At 48.8% G+C, this 25,357-nt stretch overlaps 2 protein-coding genes across 2 annotated transcripts in view; both read left to right on the top strand.

Moving 5' to 3' along the window:
• FHAD1 (forkhead associated phosphopeptide binding domain 1) overlaps positions 1 to 1,249 on the top strand; it is a 193,124-nt gene extending 191,875 nt beyond the window's left edge. The window contains exon 32 of the mRNA XM_078146223.1: positions 1,089 to 1,249. Within this exon, the coding sequence (XP_078002349.1) occupies positions 1,089 to 1,249 (161 nt within the window). The remainder of the gene's footprint in view (positions 1 to 1,088) is intronic.
• Positions 1,096 to 22,855, top strand: EFHD2 (EF-hand domain family member D2). Its single transcript, XM_020973336.2, has 4 exons — positions 1,096 to 1,676; positions 16,216 to 16,363; positions 18,340 to 18,474; positions 20,781 to 22,855. Exons 1-4 carry the CDS (start codon positions 1,345 to 1,347, stop codon positions 20,913 to 20,915), a joined length of 750 nt encoding a protein of 249 aa, XP_020828995.1. The 5' UTR covers positions 1,096 to 1,344; the 3' UTR covers positions 20,916 to 22,855.
• Positions 22,856 to 25,357: the final 2,502 nt, after the last annotated feature.

Here is a 25,357-nt window from a genome sequence, read left to right as displayed (position 1 = left end):
AGGGGGATTCTTGTTCAGGCTGTGATTGGATTAGATGGTCTCTGTGGTCCCTTCTGCCTTCTAGTGGTTGTCCTCATTGTACAATACCTCTTTACCTAAACCAGGGGTGCTGAAAGGGAAAACAAGAGTTCTCTCACTAAACCCTCTGCCACCACCCCACAGCACCCCTCCTACCCTCCCACCCCCGCCCAGCAAGCAATTAATTCTCCTAAGCCATCCATCTGTTGGCTGCGGGCCTTGGGACAGAACTGGTTGCTTCCCCATTCCCACCACCTTTCACCCCCATACTGTTACGTTTCATTTTGGAGAGGATGCCAATTTCTGCCTCCAGCCCACCCATCCCACCCCTCCCAGCTGTTCTTCCATCTTGACTCTCTTGGGAGAAGCCAGAAGCTCCCGCTGTGTCTGAGCTCGGGTTCCTGCCTCTCTGGGTCCATCTCTTCCACCGCTTCTCCCGCCTCCCGGCCCCCCCTTCCCCGCCCTTCCCGGATCCTGCAGTGAGAACCGCCTGACCAGTTTGACATCAAGTCGTCTCCACAGCAACGGGCCGATGTCACAAACATAGGACGATGACTTCACTGCAGGGGATCCTGGGGAAGGAAGGAGAGAGTAAGGGGAAGATAATTCAGATCCAAGCCTTTGACCCCTGTACCCCTGCTCCTTATCACCTCCTGGGAAGGTGCTCGGGAGATAGGGCTGGGGCCTGCGGAGGGGAAAACTTATTTTCCTCTCCCGTTCTCCTCACTACCCCCAGCCAGACCTGTCCAGTTTAGCAGCCTCAGCTTGGATAGTGCTTCCAATTTGCCTTGGGGGATGGGAGGGATTTGGGGAAAGGAAGGATTTGGGATAGGGAGGTTTGGAACCCAAGACATTGCTCCCAAGTCACCTTCCCAAAGCCCTGGCAGGGAGGTCAGCGCCCTCGAAACCTCAACCCGGCCATGAAATAAATAAATGATGGCCATTTAAATTATTAAATAAAGCATCCCTCCAGACGTCCCTCCCGAGCAGCCACCTCGGTGGGGCTGGGAAGAGGGAGGAATGGGGCGGGGGGCGCCGGCTCGCTGCGCAGCCCCAAGTCCCACCTTAAGAGGCGGTGCTTGGCGCCGGGGAGTGTCAGGAAGAGGAAGAGGCTAGGGAGCAGAGCGGGAGCCGGAGTGAACAAGCGAGAGAGAGCGAGCCAGTGGCTGAGGCAGTGGCGGGGCCAGTCCGGCGGCGCAGCACAGAGAGCAGCTCCTCGCCGCTCAAGTAGCCGCCCGCGCAGCCGTGCCCAGCGCAGCGGCCGCAGCGCAGCCCAGCCGTACCCAGCGAGCAGCGTAGCGCGGCGCGGCCAGACCCCCGGGCACAATGGCCACCGACGAGCTGGCTACGAAGCTGAACCGGCGGCTGCAGATCGAGGACGGCGGCGAGGGCTCTGATCACGAGCAGGGACAGGAGCAGTTGCCTCAGCCTGGGCTCAATGGGGCCGCGGCCGGGGCAGGGCCCGGGGCACCCGACGAGTCCGGGGATCCGCTGGCCAGCGCGGACTGCGAGCTCAGCGCCAAGCTGCAGCGGCGCGCAGACCTCAACCAGGGCATCGGCGAGCCCATGTCCCCCAGCCGGAGGGTCTTCAACCCCTACACCGAATTCAAGGAGTTCTCCAGGAAGCAGATCAAGGACATGGAGAAGATGTTTAAGCAGTAAGTGTGTCCCTAGAGTCCCACTACCTCCCTCCCCCTAAACTCACGCACCGGTATCAAGTGCCTCCTCCCCCCATCTCCCAGGCTCCCTTAGGGATCTTAGGATTCAAAACTTGAAGCACCCTTAGGGTCATGTAGTCCAGGCCTTCCGTTTTACAGATAAACTGAGACCCAGACTTGCTGAAGGTCCTCAGTTTCTTTTTCATTGCTCCCTCCTCAAACCGTGCCTTCAAACTCTGCAGTTCTATGTCCATTCTATATGCCGCCCGCCCCCCATCCCCTTCCAGGAACATCTGTCCCTATAGTCCTAAAACGCAGAAACCTTCCTCCTGGGCCCTGGAGTGAAACGGCCCCGTTCTCCAGTCTAAACCCTTTCTAGGATTTCATTCCGCTGTCCTATCCCCAACCCCCTACTCCTTGCTTTTTAGGTGGGGAAAACACCAAAGACCCCTCCCCCTTGGGATAGTAAAGGCTGAGGCCCCTTCAGACTCAAATCTCTTGCCCTGGCTCTGTCCCATCCCTTCAGATAGCTTTCTCCTACTCTCCCCTAACCCTTATTCAGGCCTTGGCTACTGAGGCTTCTAGAAAAACAGGCTAAAGGCAAAGAAAGTTCCCAGGGAATAGAAAAGCCTGCCGAGAAGGTCCTGGCTGAAGGGTGTCCCCGTGGGTCCTGGGGATGAGGAGGGCAAATGGCTTCTAGGAACATTGGCTCCAAGTGATGGAATGGCCCTGATGGTTGAACTGTGGCCCAGAAATCTTGGGGTGGGGAAGGGGGAAGAGGTCTCAGATGGGGGGAGTGTAGAGAGGGAATTTGGGCAGCCTGAAGGCAAAGAGCCTTCAATCTGGACTATGAGTTTGGTCAGCTTGAGCAGATGCTGCAGTAAGGTTGGCATTGTCTCTGTGCCCGGAGTGGGATGGGGGCAGCACCAAGAGACTATCTCTGTCAGGTTGCAGCCATCCTGGTCAGAAATCGAGACTCACAGCAACAGCAGAACTGGATCCTGTTCTGTTTCTGCAAATGCTCTTCCTCCAGCTCTCCCACTCCCACCCCCAATTTCATAACTTCAGTCTCTTCTGCTTTTCTCTCCTGATACTGAAACTTTGACTCATGATGAGGCTGTGTGGTGTAGTAAGAGCACTGGAGACGTGGCTCTGCTGGGATTGCGGTGGAGACCTCAGAATCCTGGCTCTGCCAGTGCCAAAGCTCAGGGGTGGGGAACCTGCAGCCTGGAGACCACATATGGCCTTGCTGTTTGACCCTGGGCAACTTATCTTTCCTCTCTCTGGGCCGCTTTTTCCTCCTCAATAAAATTGGGGAAGGTAAAGGGTCCAAAGTCAGAGACCTGCATTTAAATCCCAGCTCCACCTTTGCCTAACTAGCTTTGTGACCTTGGGCAAGTCATTGGCCTTCTGGTGGGAGAAGTGTCTGAACCAGATGATTGCTAAGGTCCACTTCCAGCTCTAAATCCTGTGATCCCATGATCCTTTTCATTTTAATAGCTTTGAACCTAGATTCAGCTCCTGAATAGAAGAAAAGAGTTTGATCTCTTTCCAGCCTTAGGAATCTCTCTAGGATTGGTTTCCCCCTCTTCTCCCCACTAGTCTCAGAAGAGTTTCAAGACAAACTGAGACCCAAACAAAGACCTAGATGATCTTCAGGAGCTATTGGGTGTATTTAAAGTATCTCTTTATCCTTAAAGAGTTTAAAGAGTTTAAAGTATCTCTCCCTATCCTTAAGCTTCCATGGCTGCAGGAAAGATGAGTGTGTGTGTGTTTTCCACTGGGTGAATTTTGGAGGTAGGAGACAGGGAGGGGACTGGTCAGAGCTTTTCAGTTGTGTCCAACTCTTCGTGACCCCATTTGGGATTTTCTTAGTGAAGATCCTGGAGTGGTTTGCCATTTCCTTCTCCAGCTCATTTTACAAAAGAGGAAACTGAGACAAATAGGGTAAAATTACTTGCCCAGGGTCACATACAGCTAATAAGTGTAAGGCCGGATTTGAACTCTGGAAGATGAGTCTTCCCGACTCCAGACCTAGCAACTGTATCCACTGTGTCACCTAGCTGCCCATCAGAGCAATGATTCCCAAACTTTTTCTGCCCAGACCCCTATTAGAACATATAGGATCTATGGCCACCCCTTCTCTTAGGTTCTCCTTCAGCACTTGATCTCCCTGAGAGCTCAGGAAGCATTTCCCAGGAGTACAGACTTTTGGTTGTCTGATTCCTTGTCCCTAAAAAGCATCCTAGGTTTAGAGTTGTCAGAGGACCTGAGTCATATGGTGCTGCCCATGTTGACCTTGGACAGGTATCTGGATCTCAGCCTTCTCTGTAAGATGAAGGGGTCTAGATGAACTCCAAGGTCCTCTTTCTGCTCTAAATGCTGTGTTCCCTAGTCCCTTACAGCTTCACAGCTAATTTGCCCCATTTCATGTCTACAACCAATGCCACACAGCCCTGCCCTAAATCTTTCCAAAGTTCCTTCCTTTCTGTCCTTCCCTTCCTGTTCTGGCCCAGAAGAACCCCCCAGGAAACTTCCAACCTTTATATCCCCATCTAGAAATCCCCCATCCACAGGACATAATTTCAATAGAATGGAAATCTCCCCAGCCCCCAGCTGGCTGTAATTGACAGGCCCTGCAGGCTCCCCAGTTGCGGGAGGAAATGATTGGAGCTGGGGCCTTCTAGGGAATCGGGCATAGGCTCATCTTGGGCTCTGGCGCAAGCAGGTTTAGTATTCAAGGGAACAAGGCACCACTGTGCCAGCCCAGACCAGCCGTCCCTGGGCTGTTGAGCAGCAACCAACCAGCTCCTGCTGAAGACAAAACCCCATTCTGCTCCTTACACTGAGCCCTGGCTGCTGCGCCAACCCCATTCTGCTCCTTACACTGAGTCCAGGCTGCTGCGCCAATGGGCTGGGTCCCAGCCCGAATACCCTCCACATCCTCCCACTGACCCCACTCAGGACAAAGAAGATTTCCTCCAGCCCCCTCAACCTGCACCACACCCTAAGCTCCCTGATTTGATGGGATGAGAACAAGATTTAGAGGTAGGAAAGCTAAGTCTCCTACCCTCTGAGCCTCAGTCTCATTTTTTCAGTAAGGAAGTTAGACTGAGCATCCTCCCAGCTCTGACAGTCTCCGTTCCAAATGTCCACTGAGCCCTGTCTCCCCTAGCTCCAACATTCTCTTTTCTAAGGAGCTCCCAGCTCTCTCTCCTCTGATCCATAGGGGCCTTTCCCCAGGCAGATCTGCCTCATGAGTTCAGGGTAGACAAGTCAGGAGAACCCCTAGATTGTCTTTTTTTGGAAGTTTTCCTGCTTTTGGCCATGCCAGACAGCCTCACTGCTGTCTGTCACTGATTTTTCCTGAGGTGATCAATTTCACAAGACCATAATGTGATGAAAAGAGCCCTTGGAAACCTCTCTTTCACTCCCAAATCACTTCCCTCCACCTCCCTATCTTTTTTATGAATTATCCAGGTTTTCCCTTATAACTCTCCTCTGATAAGAGAAATGAGCTTGGCATAGGAGAAGGGAGAAGGTGGAAGCTGGAGGCTCAGCCACCTCTCTCCTGGGGTGTCTGGGGTCCCTCAGCCCATTCAGGTAGGGCACCGAGTGGTGTAAAGTGAGACCAGCAGCAGCAAGTGTGTAATTCTGTCCCTGGACATTCAGAGGCCAGTGCCCCAGTTCTTAACTTACCCTATCTGAACCCAATGTACATCTGTCCCTGGGCCTTTGGTAGCCAGCTAGTACCCTTGACACATTTCCCTTTCCTCTAGCCAAGCCTTCTTTCTTTTCACAAGCTCTTGAGGTCCCTGTGGAGGTCACTCAGTAGATGACCAGCCCATTTGTATCTGCTCCTTTCAGGTGGCTTCTTCAGCCCCAGACCTCCTCTTATTATGAATAGTTCCCAATTCTATAGTGCTGCTTGGGGATTTGCAGCTGGTTTTACCGAGAGTACCCCTGTGAGGTAGGGAATACAAGTATCACTGTCCTTGAGGAAACTGAGGCTCAGAAAATTAAGTGGCTTGCCAAGGGTCATCCAACTAGCCAATGTAAATATCAGAGTTCGGATTTGAAACCAGGCAGGTCCCCAGTTATGAGTCCCATGGGATGGCCTCACCCCACTGTACTGTGCTCCCTCTTCCCTCATTCTTCTTCTTCCGCTCAGCACCTTCTAGTCTTCAGACTTCTCCATATTTCCCCAGGGGCCTTCTTCTTTTCTCTCTACCTAACCAAGGTCTTCTTTGGAGAATCAGTGGGATACAATGGGCATTCTCTACATGTGTCCCTCTCGCAGTCAGAGCTGCATGGGCCCCCAACCAGCCTGTGGGGATTAAGGACAGCAGTAACTCTTCCCGAAGTTATGTAGCAGAAATTCTCTAGGAATAATTGCCAGGAGGGGAAATGAAGGGTCAGACTTCCTAAGGCCACAGTAGTTCAGCACCGACCCTTGGAGGATGGCCTACAGCTGTTCACCAGCCATCTCCCATCACCTCCACAAATTCCTTCTATGGCCCATAGCACAAAACCAGGAGAACCTTTTTGTGGAGTAGAAAATGAATTAAATCCTTCGAATGTCTGTGGAAGACGTGTGTGTTTGGCTGAGCGCTTTAAGAAAGGGAAGGTCCTTACTCATCTCTCCAGAGTGTGTGTGGGAGATTTTCTCCTGACCTTCGTGTGGTCACTCCTTTTGACCTCTGCCTTTGCCATGTCCATCTTTATTTAACTTCAGCCTTCACTCTTGGGCCTGGGGAGACTTGTGGTTCTGGCTCTGGTTTGTACCTTCCTCATTCCCCTCCTGGTTATTTCTTGTGGTCTGGTCCTCTTCTCCATTTTTGTTATATAATGAATAGTGTCACGGGAGGCCAGAGCTAGGAGGGCCCTTAGAACACAGAATGTCAGAGCTGGGAGGGGTCTTAGAACCCAAGATGTCAGAGCTGGAAGGGGCCTTAGAATACAAAATGTCAGTGCTGGAAGAGCCTCAAAATGTAGAATCTCAAAGCTAGAAAGGAGCTTAGTAGAGCTGTAACAGATCTCAGAACAGACCTAAGAACTGAACTGAAATTGACAGGAAGATCTGAGCTGGGGGACTCCTTAGATACTATCTAGTCCAACCCTTATTTTAGAGCTGAGGAAATTGAGGCCCAGGATTATGGAATGATTGATCTTAGATGCCATAGTAAAAACAAGCCTCTTTCCCTTCCCCTTCTGTTATTCCCAAGGCCTTACAGGGCAGAGTCCAGCAAGCCTGGGCCAGAATTTCTAAAGCCACAGCTCTCCTGCAGCAGAGGCAGAGGAAGTGGTTTCTTGGGGCCTGCCCCATCTCAAGGAAGTCGGGCCAGCTGGCCACTTGCTTGCTTGGTGTAGGCTAATCCCCTCGCTGCACAAGGGGTCTTCACATGAGAGACCAGATGGTTCCCCAACATCCAAGCACAGCCAGGTATCCCTGAGCCCCCATGGGACTGTACACCTGGACCTAGCCCTGACACAACCCTCAAAGTTGGCAGCTAGGGCATCCCGGCCCTGGAGTCAGGAAGACCTGAGTTCAAATTAAGCCTCAGACACTTCCTAACTGTGTGATCCTGGGCAGGTCATTCAACTTCTTTTTGCCTTATCTATAAAATGAAGGGGTTTGGCCTAGTTGACTGAGGCCCCTTCTAGCTCTAGCTCCGGACCCAGGGAGTGATGTAGAAACCAAAGCTGGGAGAGAACTTAAGTGATTTTGCCCGTCATCATACATCTGATCTGGAAAGCATGAAAAGTCAGATTCAACTCTGAGGCCATTTTTCTGTTTACTCACTTTTATTTTAGGGTCTGACCAGAGCAGTATATAGAGTTCACCTTCTTTTTCCTTGGCTCTTTCTTAAATTGCTTTCATCCCAGTGATGGAGGACTCAGAAATCATCTTCACACACATTACTTTTTCTTTCTTTCTTTCTTTCTTTTTTTTTGGAGACAATCAGGGTTAAGTGAGTTGCCCAGGGTCACACAGCTAGTAAGTGTCTAAGGCCAGATTTGAACTCAGGTCCTCCTGACTCCAGGGCTGGTGCTCTATCCACTGTGCCACCTAGTTGTCCTCTCTTGCACACATTTTAAAAGGCCTCAGATAACCTTACCCCCCCCCCAGTGCTTAGCTCATGCCTTCGGCCACCCTGGGCATATCTTGGTCTCAGCACCCACCTCTCCTTGTGACCAATGAGGTAGCCACAGACGAAGGGAGACCACTACAAATAGAACAAGCTGGGAGGAGAAAATTGGAGGGGCTGCTGAAGAGAGATATGGTTCTCTCCCCCAAACATACCCACATATAGAGCTGAGTGAGAGGGCTTAAGCAGAGCTAAATCCAAGAACCCTCCCATTGGCACTGGCCCTGACCTTGGTCTCTTGCCTGACATCCCTGCCTGGGCCACTGATCCCTCTTGTGCTCATCTGAATCACCACAAATATTGGCTCCACAAATGTGACAGTGTACAAAACACAGAGGGTGAGAAGTCTTCTCTCTTCTTCCGTTCTCAGACCTTGTGTTAAGTATCATGTCCACATACCACGTTATAGTAGGGACATTAATAACCTGCAGCACATCCTGAGAAAGGTGAGCAGAATGGTGAGGGGCCTAGAGGTTCTGTCTTAGAAGCATCAAGTGAAGGAACTGGGGATATTGTGCCTGGGCAAGAAAACAATACTTGGAGAAGGACCTGAGAGGCTTCTTCAAATATATATGGACTGTCTAGTAGAAGAGGAATCAGACTTTTTCCTCTTGGCCCCAAAGGGTAGAATGAGGAGTATTGAGGGGTAAGAGAAAGAATCAGGGAAGGGTGCAGAGATGCAAATTTCAGTTTAACATAGGGAAAAACTCGTGAAGCACAAAACCTTCCTGCTAATAAGGGCTGTCCAGAGTGGAATGAACTGCTTTGGAAGGTGGTCGGTTTCCCTCTCTTTGGAGGTGATCAGGCAAAGGGCAAATGAACTCATTTCAGGTATCATTGGCTCATACCTCTAGAGCTATGAAGGGACCAACCTCCCTCATTTTACAGGAAACTGAGATAGAGGTTAAGTGACCTGTACCAGGTCACAGAGCAGATTCTGTGTCAGAATTTGAACCCAACTCTTCCTGATTCCAAAAACAAGTGCCGTTGTTGAGGGGATTAGTATACTGGTAGGGATTAGAATAAGTATGCCCTGAGGTCCCTTTGAGCTCTGAGACTGATTCTGTGACTCACCCATATGTCCCCAGGAAGTTATAAAAACCTTCCCCCACCCCCACACCTTGCCCTGACTGATTCAGGGACAGATCTGATGTCAACATTCATCCAATGTAGCTGAGTTGGAGGAAGTGGTGAGTGATTGGGCAATCCCCACATGAGTCCTGCTGTGGGGGTGGGGAGCAGGAATAGATGCTGCTCACTGCTGGGGAGTCCTTCTGCCTCAGAATGTTAGTCCCTAAGGCCGGGGCCTGTTTACTTTTTGTCATTATATCTATAGCACCCAGCATTGTGCTTGGAACATAGTAGGACCTTAATACATTCTGAATGAATGAATGAATGAATGAATGATGGAAAAAGTTCTAGACCAGGAGCCAGGAAACTTAGGTTCAGCTGCCATTAACTAGTTCTGTGACCTTGGACAAGTGACTTTCCATTTCTAACCCGATTTCTTCATGTACGTAATGAAGGAATTGGATTACATGTTCTCCAAAGTTCCTTCCAATTCAATTCTATCTTCTAAGACCCCTTCTAAGTTCTGACATTCCCTGTTCTAAGGGCCCTCCAAGCTCTGACATCCTGTGTTCTAAGGGTCCTCCAAGTTCTAACATTTTGTATTCACACAGCTCTGATATTCTGTGTTTTAAGGAACCCCAGCTCTCACATTTTGTGTTCTAAGTGACCTCCCAGCTCTCATGTTCTTAAGGGCCCTCTCAGTTCTGACATTCCTTGTTCTAACTCTCCTCCTACTTCTCACATTCTATGTTACAAGGGCCCTCCCAGCTCTGCTATTCAGCTATTCCACTATTCCATAATCTTATGTTTCTAGTTATGGTGTTATATTATGGGCCAGACTTTTACCCCTAACCATAGCCAGCTCATTTCAGGCCCCGAACATTTGCTATATCTGGGCCTCAGTTTTCCCCATCTGGGAATTGGTGTTGGAGAACCATGAGCTTTGCAAGGGCATTACTGGCTATAAGGTGAACCTGAGCCTTGGGGCCGGGTGGAGGGAAAGGGAAGGCTCAGAGTCACAAGATATGAGTGAGTCACAAACTCTGGGGCCCAACTCCAATGGAGAGAATGGCTGTGGCAGGTGGGAAATAAACCTTATCTCCTTGCTAAAGCCACTAGCATTCCACAGCCTAGCAGCTGGGGAGGAGAAGCAGTCCTGGGCCCTTGTCCACCTTTCCCCAACACACACACACGCCTCTGCCTGGGACCTCAATGCAAACAGCACGTAGGGGGCCACAGCTTTCCCTGGGGCTTGGAGGAGTTGTGAGGGAGGGAAGGGGGAGAGGACTTAGGCTGAATGGAAAGGATGCATGTGTGATGTGTGAGCTGTTCCAACAGGGGCCAGGGGGGAAGGGACTGATTTTGTCAGTGGGCATCCGGGCCTCTGCAGCTGCTGAGTCTTTCCCTGGATGAGCTATTCAGAGAGAGGCGGGCAGGAATGTAGGCATGATGCCAGGGTCTCCAGGCTCTCAGGAATTGATAAAGGTGCTGAGCCTCAGTCCCGGATGCTCTGTTGCCAAGCAGGGCTGGGGATGGATTGGCCCACCAAACAGGCAGTACTGAGGGCCCCCATGCCTCCGCCTTCCCCCTCTGCAAATGAATGAGCCTCCAATCCCTTCACTGGGGCAGGAGGGGGATGGGGAGAAAGAGCCAGGAGAAATGAGAAAACCCCTGCCAGAGGTTTCTCTATGTGACGTGGGGAAAGTTACTTCCTTTTGCTGGGCATCAGTTTCCTCATCTTAAAAATGAAAGGGTTTGCCTAGGTCCCTTCCAACCCTAAAATTCTGTGTTCTAAGGGCCCTTCAATTCTGACATTCTCTGTTCTAAGGGCCTCCAACTCTGACACTGTTCTAAGGCCCCTCCCAGCCCTGACATTCTATGTTCCAAGGGCCCTCCCAGCTCTGACATCCTGTGTTCTAAGGGCCCTCCCAGCTCTGACATCCTGTGTTCTAAGGGCCCTCCCAACTCTGACACTCTGTGCTCTGATACTCTCAGATATTCAACCTCCGTCACCTGAAGAAAGTAAGTCACATGTGGCCATGTCACCCACCTCTCTGGGGAGAAGAGGAAAAGAATGCAATGAAACCATCTCTGAAACTAATGAAATACAGTGCCTCAACTGCTTAGGAGGGCTTATTCCTCTGCATTTCCACTCCTTTCTTCCCCTCTTCCTCCCCCACAACGGATCTGCCCCCAGCCCAGCTGCCCCAGCTCCCATCGCCCTCCCTCTTGCGGAGAAGGTACAGGATTGGCTGGAGTCAGAGGCAGAACATGGGGGTGAAAAGGAGCTGCTGCTGCTCCCAGGCGAGCAAGTGTTTGAGATGGCTTGTCGCGTTGCCAGCTGTATTCCTGCCTTCAGAATTGCTCCCTGCTGACGTTGGGCTGGCAGAAGTCATCCTGCTGAGTGGAGACGCAGAGGGCTGGGAGGGAGCTCTTGCTTATCCAGCAGCAGGCACTGGATTGAACTGAGGGAATGGAAATGAGAGCCTAAGGAGCCCAGAGAAGAGGGGTCATTGGCTGCCAGGGGCCTCTGACCAATCACAGGCCAGACCTTAAGTGGAGTGTCCTCAGGCTCAGACCCCTGCTCTTGGCTCCTTCTGCCTGAGATAGATCCAAGTCTCCTCCAGGTTACCCTGGACACAGACCTCACAGATCTCAGGGGAGTCTCGCCCTAACTCAAGGTGATTTGCTCCACCATGAACTCACAACATACCAGTTTTTATTGTTCACTTGTTTTCAGTTGTGTCTGACTCTTGGTGACCCCATTTGGGTTTTTCTTGGCAAAGATACTGGAGTAGTTTGCTATTTCCTTCTCGAGCTCATTTTACAAATGAGGAAACTGAGGCAAACAAGGTGAAGTGACTTGCCCAGGGTTACATAGCTAGTTAGTGTCTGAGGCTGGATTTGAACTCAGGAAGATGAGTCTTCCTGACTCCAGAGTCAGCCCTCTCTCCCACTGCCTGGGGCTGATGAGAACAGGCAATCTCTTCTGGTGGTGAACAACTCACACTTCACATTTCTATAGTGCTTAAAGTTTTTACTCAGCCCTTTCAGTTCATTCAGCAGATATTAAGTACCTACTCAGTCTGGGCATCATAGGCACTGAGCGCAGAAAGATAAAAGTGAAACAGTTGCTCTCTGAAAGGAGTTGATATTCTGTTGTCCCTTACAATCACCCTGTGAGTTACATAGTATTTTCCCCATTTTACAGATGAGAGGCTTGAGGCAGTAACTTACATAGTCACCTAGCTAGTGTTAGATTCAGGACTCAAACCAAGGTCCAAACTGTATGACCCAGATGGTAGGATCACAGATTTTAAAGCCAGAGGGGGCCTTAGATCACCTAATTGAACCTCCTTGTTTTACTGACAAAATGCGGACCAGAAGTCACATCAGTTGCCTAGGTAGTCATTGGCAGAGTGAGGATCTCAGCCTAGGTCCTCTGACTCCTGTATACTCTTCACTGCCTCCCTTAGAGGCTCTCTGGCCTGCTTCCTAACAATTCTTGAGTACCTACTAAGTGCAAAGCATTGAGCTATAAACAAAACAGGTACAAAGACAAGCCATGGCCTTCTGACATTGGCTGGCCATAAACACCTGTGCTACTTTTAGCTCTGTTGGGCCCTGAAGGCCTAGCCTCCCTCACTATCTCATGGTTTTCAGGCACATAAAAGATCAATTCTGCTGGCAGCCCCTGCTGTTGGCATGACTGACCCATCTGTGGCCACCTCCAAGACATTCGGTTCTCTAATCCCATCTATCAGGCCATTGCCCTGTGGGCAGGGCCCTAGGGGCCCTAGAACGCAACCATAGAGTAATTGATTGGAAACTTATTGACTTTGAGCTGCTTAAGGCCTGCCCTGGCAAGAGAACTGCTGCAGAGACGCCAATGATCCAGGTGGCCCACATTCCCTCCACTGTGGGCCCTGCTCCAGAGCAGCTAATGAAATGGAGTTCTTGTGGTCCTGGCATCATAGAATCACAGAACATTAATACAGAGATAATATTTGTAAAATACTTAGCACAATGCCTGGCACATAGTAGGCACAATATAAATGCTCATTCCCTCCTCCTTCCCCCACCTCCAATTAGTACTTAAAGTGAACTTAGAACACTGGATGTCAGAACTGGGAAGGCCCTTAGAACACAGCATGTCAGAGCTGGGAGGGGTCTTAGAATACAGAATGTCAAAGCTGAGAGGGGTCTTAGAACCCAGGATGTCAGAGCTGAGAGGGCCCTTAGAACCCAGAATGTCAGAGCTGGGAGGGAACTAGAACAAAGAATTCTAGGACAAGAAGGGACTGTAGAGATGAGAATATCAGCTTGGTTTTAGAGATCATCTAGTCTCACTCCCCTGGTTTGTCTTGCCATCCCTGAGAGTGTTTAAAGATAAATAGCCAGTGGACTGGGTGGTTTCAGAATTGTCCTTCACTGAGGCAGAGGAATGGCTTGAGAGAGTTCTTGAAGCCCATCAAATATAGAATTAGAAGGTATGTGGCACATCATCTAATCTAGTCCCCTCATTTTACAGATGAGGAAACTGAGGCTCTAAGAGGTCATATGATTTGCCCAAGGTTGCCCAGCTCTGCCCTTCATTCTTACCAGAGTGCCTCCTCCAGTAGTTTAGTTATTTCTGGTATTTCCTCTTCTGAACAGAGGCTTCTGGGGAAACTGAGAGGCAGATGGGGAATAGACCTCAAAACTTCTGGTTTTCTGACCAGCCTAAGTCCAGCACCCTTGACCACATCCTCTCTCCTGTCCCTCCACCAGCAGATCTGCTCATAGACAGATGTGGTCACACTTTGCTTTCTCAGCAGCAACTATCGCCCACTCCCTTGTAGGCCTGGGGGCCCCCTGAAGGAGCCCTTTCTCTGTCTCCCTCCTCTCCGTATAATCTAAGGCCTTGGAGATATACCCCTGCTTCAGTGACAGATTCTCTCCCTTTTTCCAAGACCCCTTCAGGTTTGGAAGGTGAAATCAACTTTACAGAAACTTTGTCCCCCGCCTTTCCATAGCATTTATTGCCAAAAGGAACTTCATTTTATAAGATGAGGAAACGCATCCAGAGAGGAAGAAGGAACACCCAGGTGGCAGGAAGCCGAATCAAGATTCAAACCCAGGTCCCTGTTTCTGAATCCAGTGTTCTTTCTCTGACACATGCTTGCTGTCAGCCAAATGGAGGCACAGTTAGAGAAAGTTCAAGGGAGTGGCTGATTTACAACAAGTTGGCACCATGCCCACATTCCTACCCGACTCTCTCCAAATAGCTCACCCAGGAAATTACTCAGCAGACAGAAGGCCGGGTGTCCAGGAATAAAATCAGCTGCTCCTTGGGTCAGTTCCTTCAGCCTCCATGAACCTCATTCCTCCTCTGTACCATGTAGGTGTATTGGTCTAGATGGTCTTTTAGGCCCCTCCTTACCCTGACATTCTGTGTTCTAAGGGCCCTCCCAGCTCTGACATTCTCTGTTCTAAGGGCCCTCCTAGCTCTGACATTCTGTGTTCCAAGGGTCCTCCCAGCTCTGACACTCTCTGTTCTAAGGGCCCTCCTAGCTCTGACATTCTGTGTTCCAAGGGTCCTCCCAGCTCTGACACTCTCTGTTCTAAGGGCCCTCCCATCTCTGACATTCTGTGCTCTAAGGGCCCTCCCAGCTCTAACATCCTATGTCCTTAGCTCTATAACTGTTGGGCTACTCCAGCTGTCAGCACCCTATCTATAGCAGCAAGTGTCCAAAGTGTCCTATCTTCCCAGGCCTGGAAGGGTCCCCTTGCTGAAGCCCCCAGGCTTTTCCAGAACAGCAGCTGTTGTTTGATGCCCAGCCCTAGCCTGGGAGGGGTTTGCCTGACTGATAAGCAGGAGGCTGTGTACATCGTAGCAAGCCTGTGTCCCCACCCACTGTGTGATGTACCCTTGGTGGCCCCTGCTTATAACCCCACCACAGCTGCAGGGAAGGGTCATGGAAACCAGGGAGAGAGGCCTCTTGTGAGCAGTGTCTGTTTCCCAAAAGCCTTTTGGGAGATAACGAGCTGAGAGTGCCCTAAATACTCCTTCCCTTCCAGAGCACAGAGACTAGCTTCTGCAAAGCAGCTGTAGTACAGAATGGAAGAGGGAGGAGTTAGTCTACAGAGAGAATTATATTTCTGTAAAAAGGAAGAATTAATCTGCAGAAAACCGACAACGGTCATTTTAGTTAAACAGTCCACTAGGCCTTTTATTGTATCCCCACTATGTGCCAGGCACCCAGCTGGATACTAGGGATACAAAGACAGAAAGAGAACAGCCCCTGCCTTCAAGGAGCTTACATTCTCAAGAGGAAGGCAGCTTCTTTCTAACAGTATCATATTTCCATCAAGGAAGAGGCAAAGGCTAGAAAGCAGGGCCGTGTAGAAGTGTGGGAATTGTACTGGAAATGGGCCTTGTGAGGCAATTGCTGAGAATCCTGGGAAAGGAGATAGAGTGGGTGTGTCTAAAATGCCAGGCTCACCAGGATCATTATCTCTATTCCTCATAAACTGTCCCTCCCCTCTTGTGTTCGAAGGCAGTTCTCTTGTCTCCTAAGCTTAGAGACTGTGGATTGTCATGGAAGCTGGGCTCACTGTCAGAAGACCTGAGTTGTCCTCAGGAAAATTACTTGTCAAGTGCTAGACCTCTGTTTACTTGTCTATAAAATGAGGAGATTGGATTTGATGATCTCCAAATTCCTTCTAACTCTGACACTATGTTCTCAATTCTGCGTTCTCGGGTCTTTTTCAGTTCTGGTATTCTCGGTTCTTCTAAGGCACTTTCTAGCTCTGATATTCCATGTTCTAAGGTACCTCCAACCTCTATTTATTCTATGTTCTAATGTTTTGACAGTCTGTTCTATGATTCCTCCCAGCTGTGACATCCTATTCTCCCTCTGAAGTTGTATGTTCTAAGGGCCCTCACAGCTCTGACATTCTGTGTTCTAAGATCCCTCCTAGCTCTGACACTCTGTATCCTGAAGGCCTTTCATCCCTGACATTTATGTTCTAAAGCTCTTCCCAGCTCTGACATTCTCTGTCCTAAGGCCCCTCCCAGCTCTGACATTCTGTGTTCTAAGGCCCCTCCCAGCTCTGACATGCTCTGTTCTAAGGGTCCTCTCAGCTCTGATACTCAGTAGTTTTTTGGATGAGTAATTGTTCAGGGTGAATATAATTGTCTCCAATGTTTTACCTAATCCCTGTAGGTCATGCGATTAGCAGACTAGCACCTAGTAAGAAAATTAGCTAATGGAGTTTGGGTTGGATGGGGACCCCCAGTTGTTCTCACTCTTCCTCTGCTGTTCTCACCCCCCCAGGTATGACGCTGGCCGAGATGGCTTCATCGACCTGATGGAACTGAAGCTCATGATGGAGAAGCTCGAAGCTCCTCAGACGCACCTCGGTCTGAAAAACATGATTAAAGAAGTAGATGAAGATCTTGACAACAAATTGAGCTTCCGGGAGGTAGAGTGGGCAGAGAGTTGCGTCTGCTATCACCACTGATGGTGGCCCTGGGCATGGGAGATATAGAAGGGAATGGTGGAAGAGCAGAGCCCACTTTCAAAATCAAGACTTAGGGGGCATCTCACAGTGCCTGGGCCTCTGCCCAATTGGCATCACGATCCTAGCCTGGGTTCACCAAAAGTATAGGTCACATAATGAAACTATGGGAGAAGGGACCTATAACCCTTGGCCTCAGTTTGCTCACCAATAAAATGGACTGATAAATTAGCTGACTCCGTAGGCTCCATACAGGTTGAGGAATGTCTTTAGGTTCTTTGATTAGATCGTAAACCTCCTAGTAAGTGGTAAGCTTGTACAGTTGGGGTGATCTGCTAAATCAGAATTTTAATATTCTCCCTCTACATAGGATGCAATGTCCAGACATAGGCAGTTAGGTGTTTCATTCATTCATTCAACAAGTATTTACTGAGCACCTACTATGTGCCCAACCCTGGGCACTGTGGGAGAGTATAGAGATATGTAAAACACCATCCCTGACCTTGTTTCTTACAGTCTTATGTGGGGAGACAAGACTCAGATACATGAGAATAGTTCTTCCAGTTAAATTAAATAAACACTTGTGAAGGGCCTGCTGCTTGTAGGGGGATTTGTGCCAGGGCTATAAAAACAAAGCACTTACATACTATTGAGTTTGGGGGCTGAGAAGTAGGGTAGAGATATAGCGGATGTAAATGAGGCTGGCATCATAGGACAGTGGAAAGAGCCCTGGCTGGGGAGTCTCAGGACCTGCATTCGGATCTTGCCTTGGTCATTTGCTAGCAATATGATGTTGGGTAAATCCTTGTGCTTCTCTGTGACTCAGTTTCCTTATCTGCAAAGTGATGGTATTAGACTAAATGGTGACCTTGTGTGTGTAGTAAATACAGTGCTAAATGTGGAGGAGACTTGGGTTGAAATCCCACCTCACACACTTTGCTATGTGACCCTGTGGAGGTTAAGCTAGTTAACTTCTCTGGGCCTCAGAGTTCTCCTGTGTAATATGAGGAGGTTGGGACAGAAGGCTTCTGACATCTCTTCTGGCTCTAGATCTATGACCCAAGCCCCTAGAACAGGGAATGTCAGAGCTGGGAGGAGCCTTGGAACACTGAATGTCAGAGCTCAGAGGGCCCTTAGAACACAGAATGTCAGAGCTGGGAGGAGCCTTGGAACACTGAATGTCAGAGCTAGAGGGCCCTTACAACAAGGAATGTCAGAGCTGGGAGGAGCCTTGGAACACTGAATGTCAGAGCTCAGAGGGCCCTTAGAACACAGAATGTCAGAGCTGGGAGGAGCCTTGGAACACTGAATGTCAGAGCTCAGAGGGCCCTTACAACAAGGAATGTCAGAGCTGGGAGGAGCCTTGGAACACTGAATGTCAGTGCTCAGAGGGCCCTTAGAACAGAGAATGTCAGAGCTGGGAGGGCCCTTAGAATAAGGAGTGTCAGAGCTGGGAAGGCTCTAATAACACAGGATGTCAGAGCTAAGAAGGCCCCTAGAACAAGGAATGTCAGAGCTTAGAGGGCCCTTAGAACACAGAAGTCAGCTGGGAGGGCCCTTAGAACACGGATTGTCAGAGCTAGGAGGGACCTTAGAATGGGAGAGACCTTAGGACAGAGAATGTCAAAGCCAAAAGATACAGTCTTGCCCTCTCATTTTATGAGAATGGAAACTGAGGTCTGGAGAGCAATGACATGTTCAGAGTCAACATAGCTAAGTTAGTGGCCAAGCAGGGCTCAGGCCCGGTCTGAGGAGGTCATGTCTAGGGAGCTGTCTTTCTCCCTTGAGGGAGATTCAGACTCCAAGGAGTCTAACCTTCAGACATAATGGTTTTTCTCTGTTTGAGAATCCCTAAGCTGAAGAGGGTGAGCTGTGGGCGGGGGCCACATCCCCAGGACCCGAGGCTTCCCCACAGCCTGAGCATTCTTCTTTCCTCACAGTTCCTCCTGATTTTCCGGAAGTCAGCAGCAGGGGAGCTGCAGGAGGACAGCGGACTTCATGTTCTGGCCCAGCGCTCCGAAATTGATGTCTCAACGGAAGGCGTTAAAGGAGCCAAGAACTTTTTTGAGGCCAAAGTAAGGAAAACAGAAGGGTTTGCAAAGCTAGGTGCCCCCAGCGGAGCTGTGGTGGCTTCCTTCATGGCGCTGTGGCCTCTGGAGTTTTCTCCCCTGGTTTTGCTGCCTCCTTCTCCACTGAGGCATCAGAACCAGATTCTGCCATGAGGTAGAGGCCACTAAAAGCCCCTAACTTTAGGCCCACAATGGCAAACCATCCACCCTCTCTTTCACCTCTTCCCCTCTCTTCTCCCTTGGCTTCCATCACAACTAAATGAATTCCTTTCCCAATTTTTCTACTTGCATCACCTCTGGCTGAGTCCTGTTCCCCACACACTGTCCTGGAAGAAGGACTTTCTTTGGAATCAGGGCCCCTGAGTCTGAATCATGGCTCTATGATTTGCTAATTTTAAGACCTTTAGAAAGTCCTACCTTCCCTCAAAGCTGCCTTCCCTCAGTTTCCTCCTCTATAAAAGGAGGAGTCCTTTCCAGGGGTAAGAACTACAATAGAAGGCAGTATGGTCTGGTGGAGAGACCACTGAACTCTGGAGTCAGAAGCCCAGGATTGGATTCCCAACTCTGACACTGATGAGCTGTGGGACCCTAGTCAAGTCATTTCCTTGCCAGGTCTCAGGTTTTCCCCATTTGTAAATGGGTGTGATAGCATTCCACTCCCTGTCTCCCAGGGCTGTGATGAGGAAAGTGTTTTGCAGACTCTAAAGAACTGTAGACATTAGGAACCTGCAGGGGACTGTTCAAAACCATATTCTCCCACCACAGATACCTCGGGGTGACGTAGGTGGGAAGGTCTAAGTTTTGTCATCTTGAATGACCTAATGCTACATTTGGAGAAGTCTGGACCAAGCCTTGGGGGTTTGAAATCCCGTGGGAGATTAGTATAGAGCACGAATCTTAGTTACAGAGTAACAGTACCAGGCAGAAAAAAGCAGGCATCCCCCCTGCTCTCATTCATGAGGATCGGGTTTAAAGCCTTCCAAAAGGGTTGATGGGAGAGAGGTGAGAGCAAACTGTTGGCTGACGCGTGCCACCATATGCCCAGAGGGCATCCATATAAGGTTTATAAAGCACTTTCTCACACAGCCCTGTGACTTAGGCAGTGTAAGTGCGTCAGTCAGTAAACATCTATGTGCCAGGCACTGTACTAGGCACTGAGGATACAAAGAAAGGCAAAAGACAGCCCCTGCCCTCGAGGAGCTTACAATCTAATTGGTGAAACAAGAAATTAATAGGAAATAGAAGAAGGAAGGTGCCAAAAGAGGGGTTGGGAAAGACTTCTTGTAGAAGGTGGGGATTTATCTGGGACTTGTAGGGAAACTGGGGGGCAGAGATGAGGAGGGAGAGCATTCCAGGCATGGGGGACAGGCAGAGAAAATGCCTGGAACCAAGAGATAGAACGTCTCATTTGATGAAGAGCAAAGAGGCCAGTGCTGCTGGATCTCAGAGTATATGTTGGGGAGTAAGGTGGAAAAAGACTGGAAAGGTGGGAGGGGGCTCAGTTAGGAAGGGCTTTGAAGGCCAAACAGAGCATTTGCTCCTGGGGGTGATGGGAAGACATTGGAGTTTATTGAGTAGGGTGAGTGATATGGTCAGACCGGGATATTAGTGTTACTGTTTTACAGATGGGGGAATCAAGGCCCAGGAAAGTAAAGTCAGTCTCCCAAGGTTACACAGTTAGTTAAATGTCAGAGCCAGGGTTTGACCTTCTGACTCCAAATGTAGTGTTCTTTCCTCTGTACATGATAGAAACTAACCAGTGATGGATATATAGCTAGATGGATGGATGGAGAGATAGATAATTAGATACATAGGGAGAAAGATAGAAAGACAGAAGGATGGATAGATGGATGATAAAAGGATGGGTAGATAGACAGACATACAAACAGATAAGTAGGTAGATAGATGAATGGATTAGGTAGAAAGATAGATAGACAGACAGATAGATAGATAGATGATAAATAAGCAGACAGAAAGATGAATGAATAGATCAATGGAGAGAGATAGGCAGAAGGTTAGGTAGATAAAGGCAGAGTTAGATGAATGGATGAATAGCGCTTATTATGTGTTAGGCACTATGCTAAATGCTGAGGAAACATACAAAGAGACAAGGTAGTCTGTGCCTTCAGAACTATATTCCAATATAACCCATAAGAGGAACTGGAAAACGGGAAGGAGGACAGAGATAAAAAGAGCAAAGAGGAAGGGGTTTTGGGGGGTAGGAAGGCTGCAGGGTAGTCCCCACAAACCTTCCCCTCCTTTTTTCCTGGTGGCCCAAACCCTGACTCCCTTGCCACCTTGTTCACTTCTAGGTCCAAGCAATCAATGTCTCCAGCAAGTTCGAGGAGGAGATTAAGGCCGAGCAGGAGGAACGGAAACGACAGGCCGAGGAGCAGAAACAGAGAAAAGCTGCCTTCAAGGAGCTCCAGTCGGCCTTCAAGCAGTGAGCAGAGAAGGGGCAGGGTGGGGCCTGGCCACCCCCTCCGTACCCCTGCCCTTCTGGAGGCTCAAGGAATGCTCTCAAGGATAGGCCAAGTAGCTCATGGTTGAATGGACCAATTCTAAGAGCTGTTGCCTGTGAATGATGAGCCCACCTGGGCCTCAACCCAGCCTCCCAAGTCCTGCCTGTTAGCTCTTCCCGTGCTCCCTTAACAGATATAGCCATTACCACCGGGCATCCTCACCTCCGAGCTCTGCCCACTCCAGGAATCCCCCTTTGGATGCTAGGCCTGCCTTCCTGTCTCCTAGGCCCTCAGGACTCCACTGCAGCTCCCAGCCATCAAACAATCCCTTAAGAACACTCCCTTTTAGACCAGATGTGGGCACAGACCTCCTCCCTTTTCTCCCGCCCTCTTTCTTCCTTCTCCTTTGCCCTCATCTTGCTATTCCTTCTCTAGCCCCTGCCAACTCTACCAGCCCCACATGGGACCCTCAGGGTTCAAAAGATCATCAGCCCTTTGCTCTGGAGCCCTTTACCATCTCTTATGATGTAAGAAAGGGAAAAAGACTTAGCAACCATTCACCAAGAGGTCAGGGAACAATGGGGCAGCCTAGATAGATGGAACATAAGATAAGTGCTCTAGAGCTGGAAGGGACTTAAAAGGACATCTAGTCAGACCCCCCCATTTTACAGATGGGGAAACTGAGGCCCAGGGAAAGCTGTCACTTGCCCAAGGTCTCCCCAACATTTCTTGCAAAGGCTCCATTCCTTTCCCCCAGATCTGGCAAAACAGCCTTGAAGCCCCATGATGGTGGTTCAAACCCTGATGAGAACTTGCTGAAGTTATAGGCACCAAGCATCCCAGGCCCTGAGATCTAACTCCTTGTATCCAGCCTGGGTTGAGGAAGGTAGGGGAGCAGCTATCAATTTACCTCATTGGGTCCACTTTCTGCCAGAAAGCCATCTTATGGGATGTCTAAGGGCACAGGTGGACTCAGTGGGGCAGAAACACCCAGCTCCTAAGGGTCTCAGTGGGGCACAAGAATCCTGGAAGGCTTAATAAACAAGTCAGGGGAAGTTATGGGCTGGGTGAAGGAAATTGGGGCGGGGGGGGGGGATTGATACCAGGAGGAATGGACCAGTCCCCAAAGAAGGAAGAAGAAAAATAGAAGTATCACAATTCTCCAGGCAGCATCCAAAAAGTGCTTTTAGGTGTATTTGCATGCACTGTGACATTGAAGAGCCAAAGGGTCTGCTTCAGCCCCTGGGTTCTGCCCATTCTCCTTTCACAGTTCAGACCCCCACCCAATCATTCGTCTGTCCCTCCATTCACACAAACATGTGGTGCAGTGTCCAACTGGACATCATTCACCGTCTTGCCAGGTTGATTTTGGTGATAGTCTTATTGTGTGCGCCAGGCTAGGGAAGCATGAGAACCTCGGGCCTGGCTGCTCTGTGATTCCCCCCAGACCTCACGGCCTGAGCGACAACCAGTGGTGGCCTTGTTTCCTGAGATGATGTTGTGTTTTCTGTCAATGTGATTTCTTAATGCTGTGACCAGTCGTCAGTCGCCCAGCTGAAACAGACAAACCAGCCCACTATGCCACTGAAATTATGCAACCTCTCTGTGTTTCTCGTGACGATGTCACTGCTTTCTAGACTCAATACCCTTTATTTTAGTAACTCTCAGAAGATCATGCAAAGCTCACTGTTGAACTTTCAGAGGTTTTATTTTGGTATAAATAATCTGCAGAAATCAGAGATACTAATGAAGCAGGAACCGGGATCCCCGGTGGTGTTTCCTTAGCGGATGTCTTTGTACAGATGACTATAAAATAATTTTTTTTTTGCTTTTGGATTTGTTCTCCCCTTAAAAAAAACTACTTCATTCAGTGGAACAGTTATTTTTTTTAACTAAAATACGATAAAAATCATTCTATATTTTTATGTGTGTGGTGTCCTTAGTGCTTGGTGGTTGTACTGTGGAAGAGGGGAGGGGACCAGGGGTTCCCAGAGACAGACATTTAACAATGTTGGAAAGAGCTGGGCTTGCAAAGGGGAAGGCGGTCAGTGTTCCCTATCTAGCCTCTTGTAGCCAGTTTATAGTGTGTCATTTCAGGGGTATAAAATCTTAGAATGAGAATGTCAGAGCCAAGAGGGGGCTTAGTGAATACATCATAACAATTAGGGACTTTAGAACACATAAAATGGAAGATCTGGGAGAATTCTGAGAACACAGACATCAGAACCACAGGAACCTTAAAGATCATCTATTCAGCCATTCTCAAAATTTTTGGTCTCAGGATTCCCATTACACTTCTTGTTCAGCCATGTCTGACTCTTTATGACCCATTTGGGGTTTTCTTGGCATAGATACTGGAGTGATTTTCCGTATCCTTCTCTAGCTCATTTTACAAATGAGGAAACTGAAGCAAACAGGGTGAAGTGACTTGCCCAAGGTCACACAGCTAGTAAGCTGGTGAGGCCAGATTTTAACTCAGGAAGGTGAGTCTTCCTGACTCAGACCCAGCCCTCTATCCACTACACTACCTAGCTGGCCTTTACACTATTAATTATTGAGGAAGCCAAAGATCTTTAGTTTATTTGGGTTATATCTAGTTATATATACCATATAAGAAATTAAAGCAAATTTAAAAAAGAATTCATCTAAAAATTTAAAAATCCATTAATTTTTAATTAAAAATAACTTCCAAAGCAAAAAACCTGCCCGTATCAAGAGTCTAACAAAGGTCAACTTTGAGAATTGCTGATCTAATTTGACCCCCTTATCATGCAAATGAGGAAATTGGCTCAAAGACATAAATCACTTGCCTGAGGTTCACCCCATTTCATTTCCTGGATGGCCAGAAATGCTAAAGAAATGTAGAGTGGGCTAGGGGGCAATTATGGAAAGCTGCTTGGAGAGGGTTAATTGACCAGGTCATGGAAGAGTCAGAGACAGACATCTAGGCTGGGAGAGGAACCTGGGCAAGGCCACAGACAAAATGGTCTGGACAAGTCACGCACAGAGCTAAGTATACTTGGCTTCCAAAGTCCAAACCCTGCCTAGTTGTCAGTACCCTATGAAAGTCTTTTCTGACCCAATCCCTCCCCATCAGTGCTCATGGATCCTTAATTGAAAGCATTTCCCCTCTAAGCCTCCACAAGCTGAGAGTTAGGAGGGACCACTTTGAGCTCTTTGAATATCACTAGAAAATGGCACGGGAAGGGCTTGGCATTTAACTGGGCACTGCTGCCACCGGGTGGAAAGAGATAGAACCACAACGAGGCAGCTGCACCAGGCTAGTCTGGTAGCGCCACTCTCCATCCAGGTCGCTCACTGCACTGATAATAATCACTAGCATTATGGCCAATATGGGGCATCAAGGAACCTCCACCCTAAGATCTCTCCTCTGTAGGCTTAGTGGAAGCCGGAAGGTAAAAGGGTCAAAAGGCCTGGGTTTGAGCCCTGTTTCTGACCCTAGTAGCTGAGTGACCCTAAGCAAGTCTCAGTCTCCTAGAGCCTAAGTTTCATTATCAGTAAAAAGATGATAACACCTGCAGGGATACCTCCCCCACACTGTAGAAGATGAAAATCTTAAAGCATTAGAGACATAGGAACTATTCAATAGAATTTATTAAGTGCCTGTTGTATGCATTAAGGATACAAAGACAAAAACCAAAGCAGTCCCTGCCTTTAGGATGCTTATACTCTTCTACTAGGGGGATACAATTTGAACACAAATAGCGAGTACATAGAATATTCAAAATAAATACAGATTAAACAATAATGATAACAAATGTCAAGGAGAGAGCCTAGCAACTGGGGTGGGGGAGGATCAGGAAAGGGAATCAGGTTTCACTTAAACTGTGCTTTGAGAGAATTCTGTGATGGAAGATAGGAAGAAAGTGTACATTCTAGGCATGAGGGGCAGAGTGCAAAGTCACAGAGCCAAGAAATAGAACATTGGGGGTAGCCATTTTATATAGAAAATAACTAGAAGCCTTCTTTAACTGGTCTGTTGAGTTCAGGGAGGGGTTTTAGGGGTGATATGCCATGATAGAAGGATAGCTGGGACCTAGATTGTAGGGGACTTTTGAATACTAGGCTGAGGGTCATCATCATCATCACTAACACTTATAGGGCACCTACTATGTGCCAGGCACTGAACTAAACACTTTACAAATATGATCTCATTTGATCCTCACAACAACTCTGGGAGGTAGATATTATTATCCCCATTTTACGGATAAGGAAAGTGAGGCAAATAGGTTAAATGACTTTCCCAGACCACATAGCTGGTAAGTGTCTGAGACTGGATTTGAATTCTGGTCTTCCTGACAGCAGGCTCGGCCGCCTGTCCACTACACCACCTATCTGCCCTTTATTAGCACATTCCTGTGGTCAGCCCTGATTTTAAGGAAACTCAGACCTCAAAGAATCACTTG

This window comes from Phascolarctos cinereus, unplaced genomic scaffold, assembly GCF_003287225.1.
Source record: "Phascolarctos cinereus isolate Bilbo 61053 unplaced genomic scaffold, phaCin_HiC Scaffold_726;HRSCAF=1367, whole genome shotgun sequence".
Taxonomy (NCBI): Eukaryota; Metazoa; Chordata; class Mammalia; order Diprotodontia; family Phascolarctidae; genus Phascolarctos; species Phascolarctos cinereus.
This window is presented reverse-complemented; position numbering and strand designations above follow the sequence as displayed.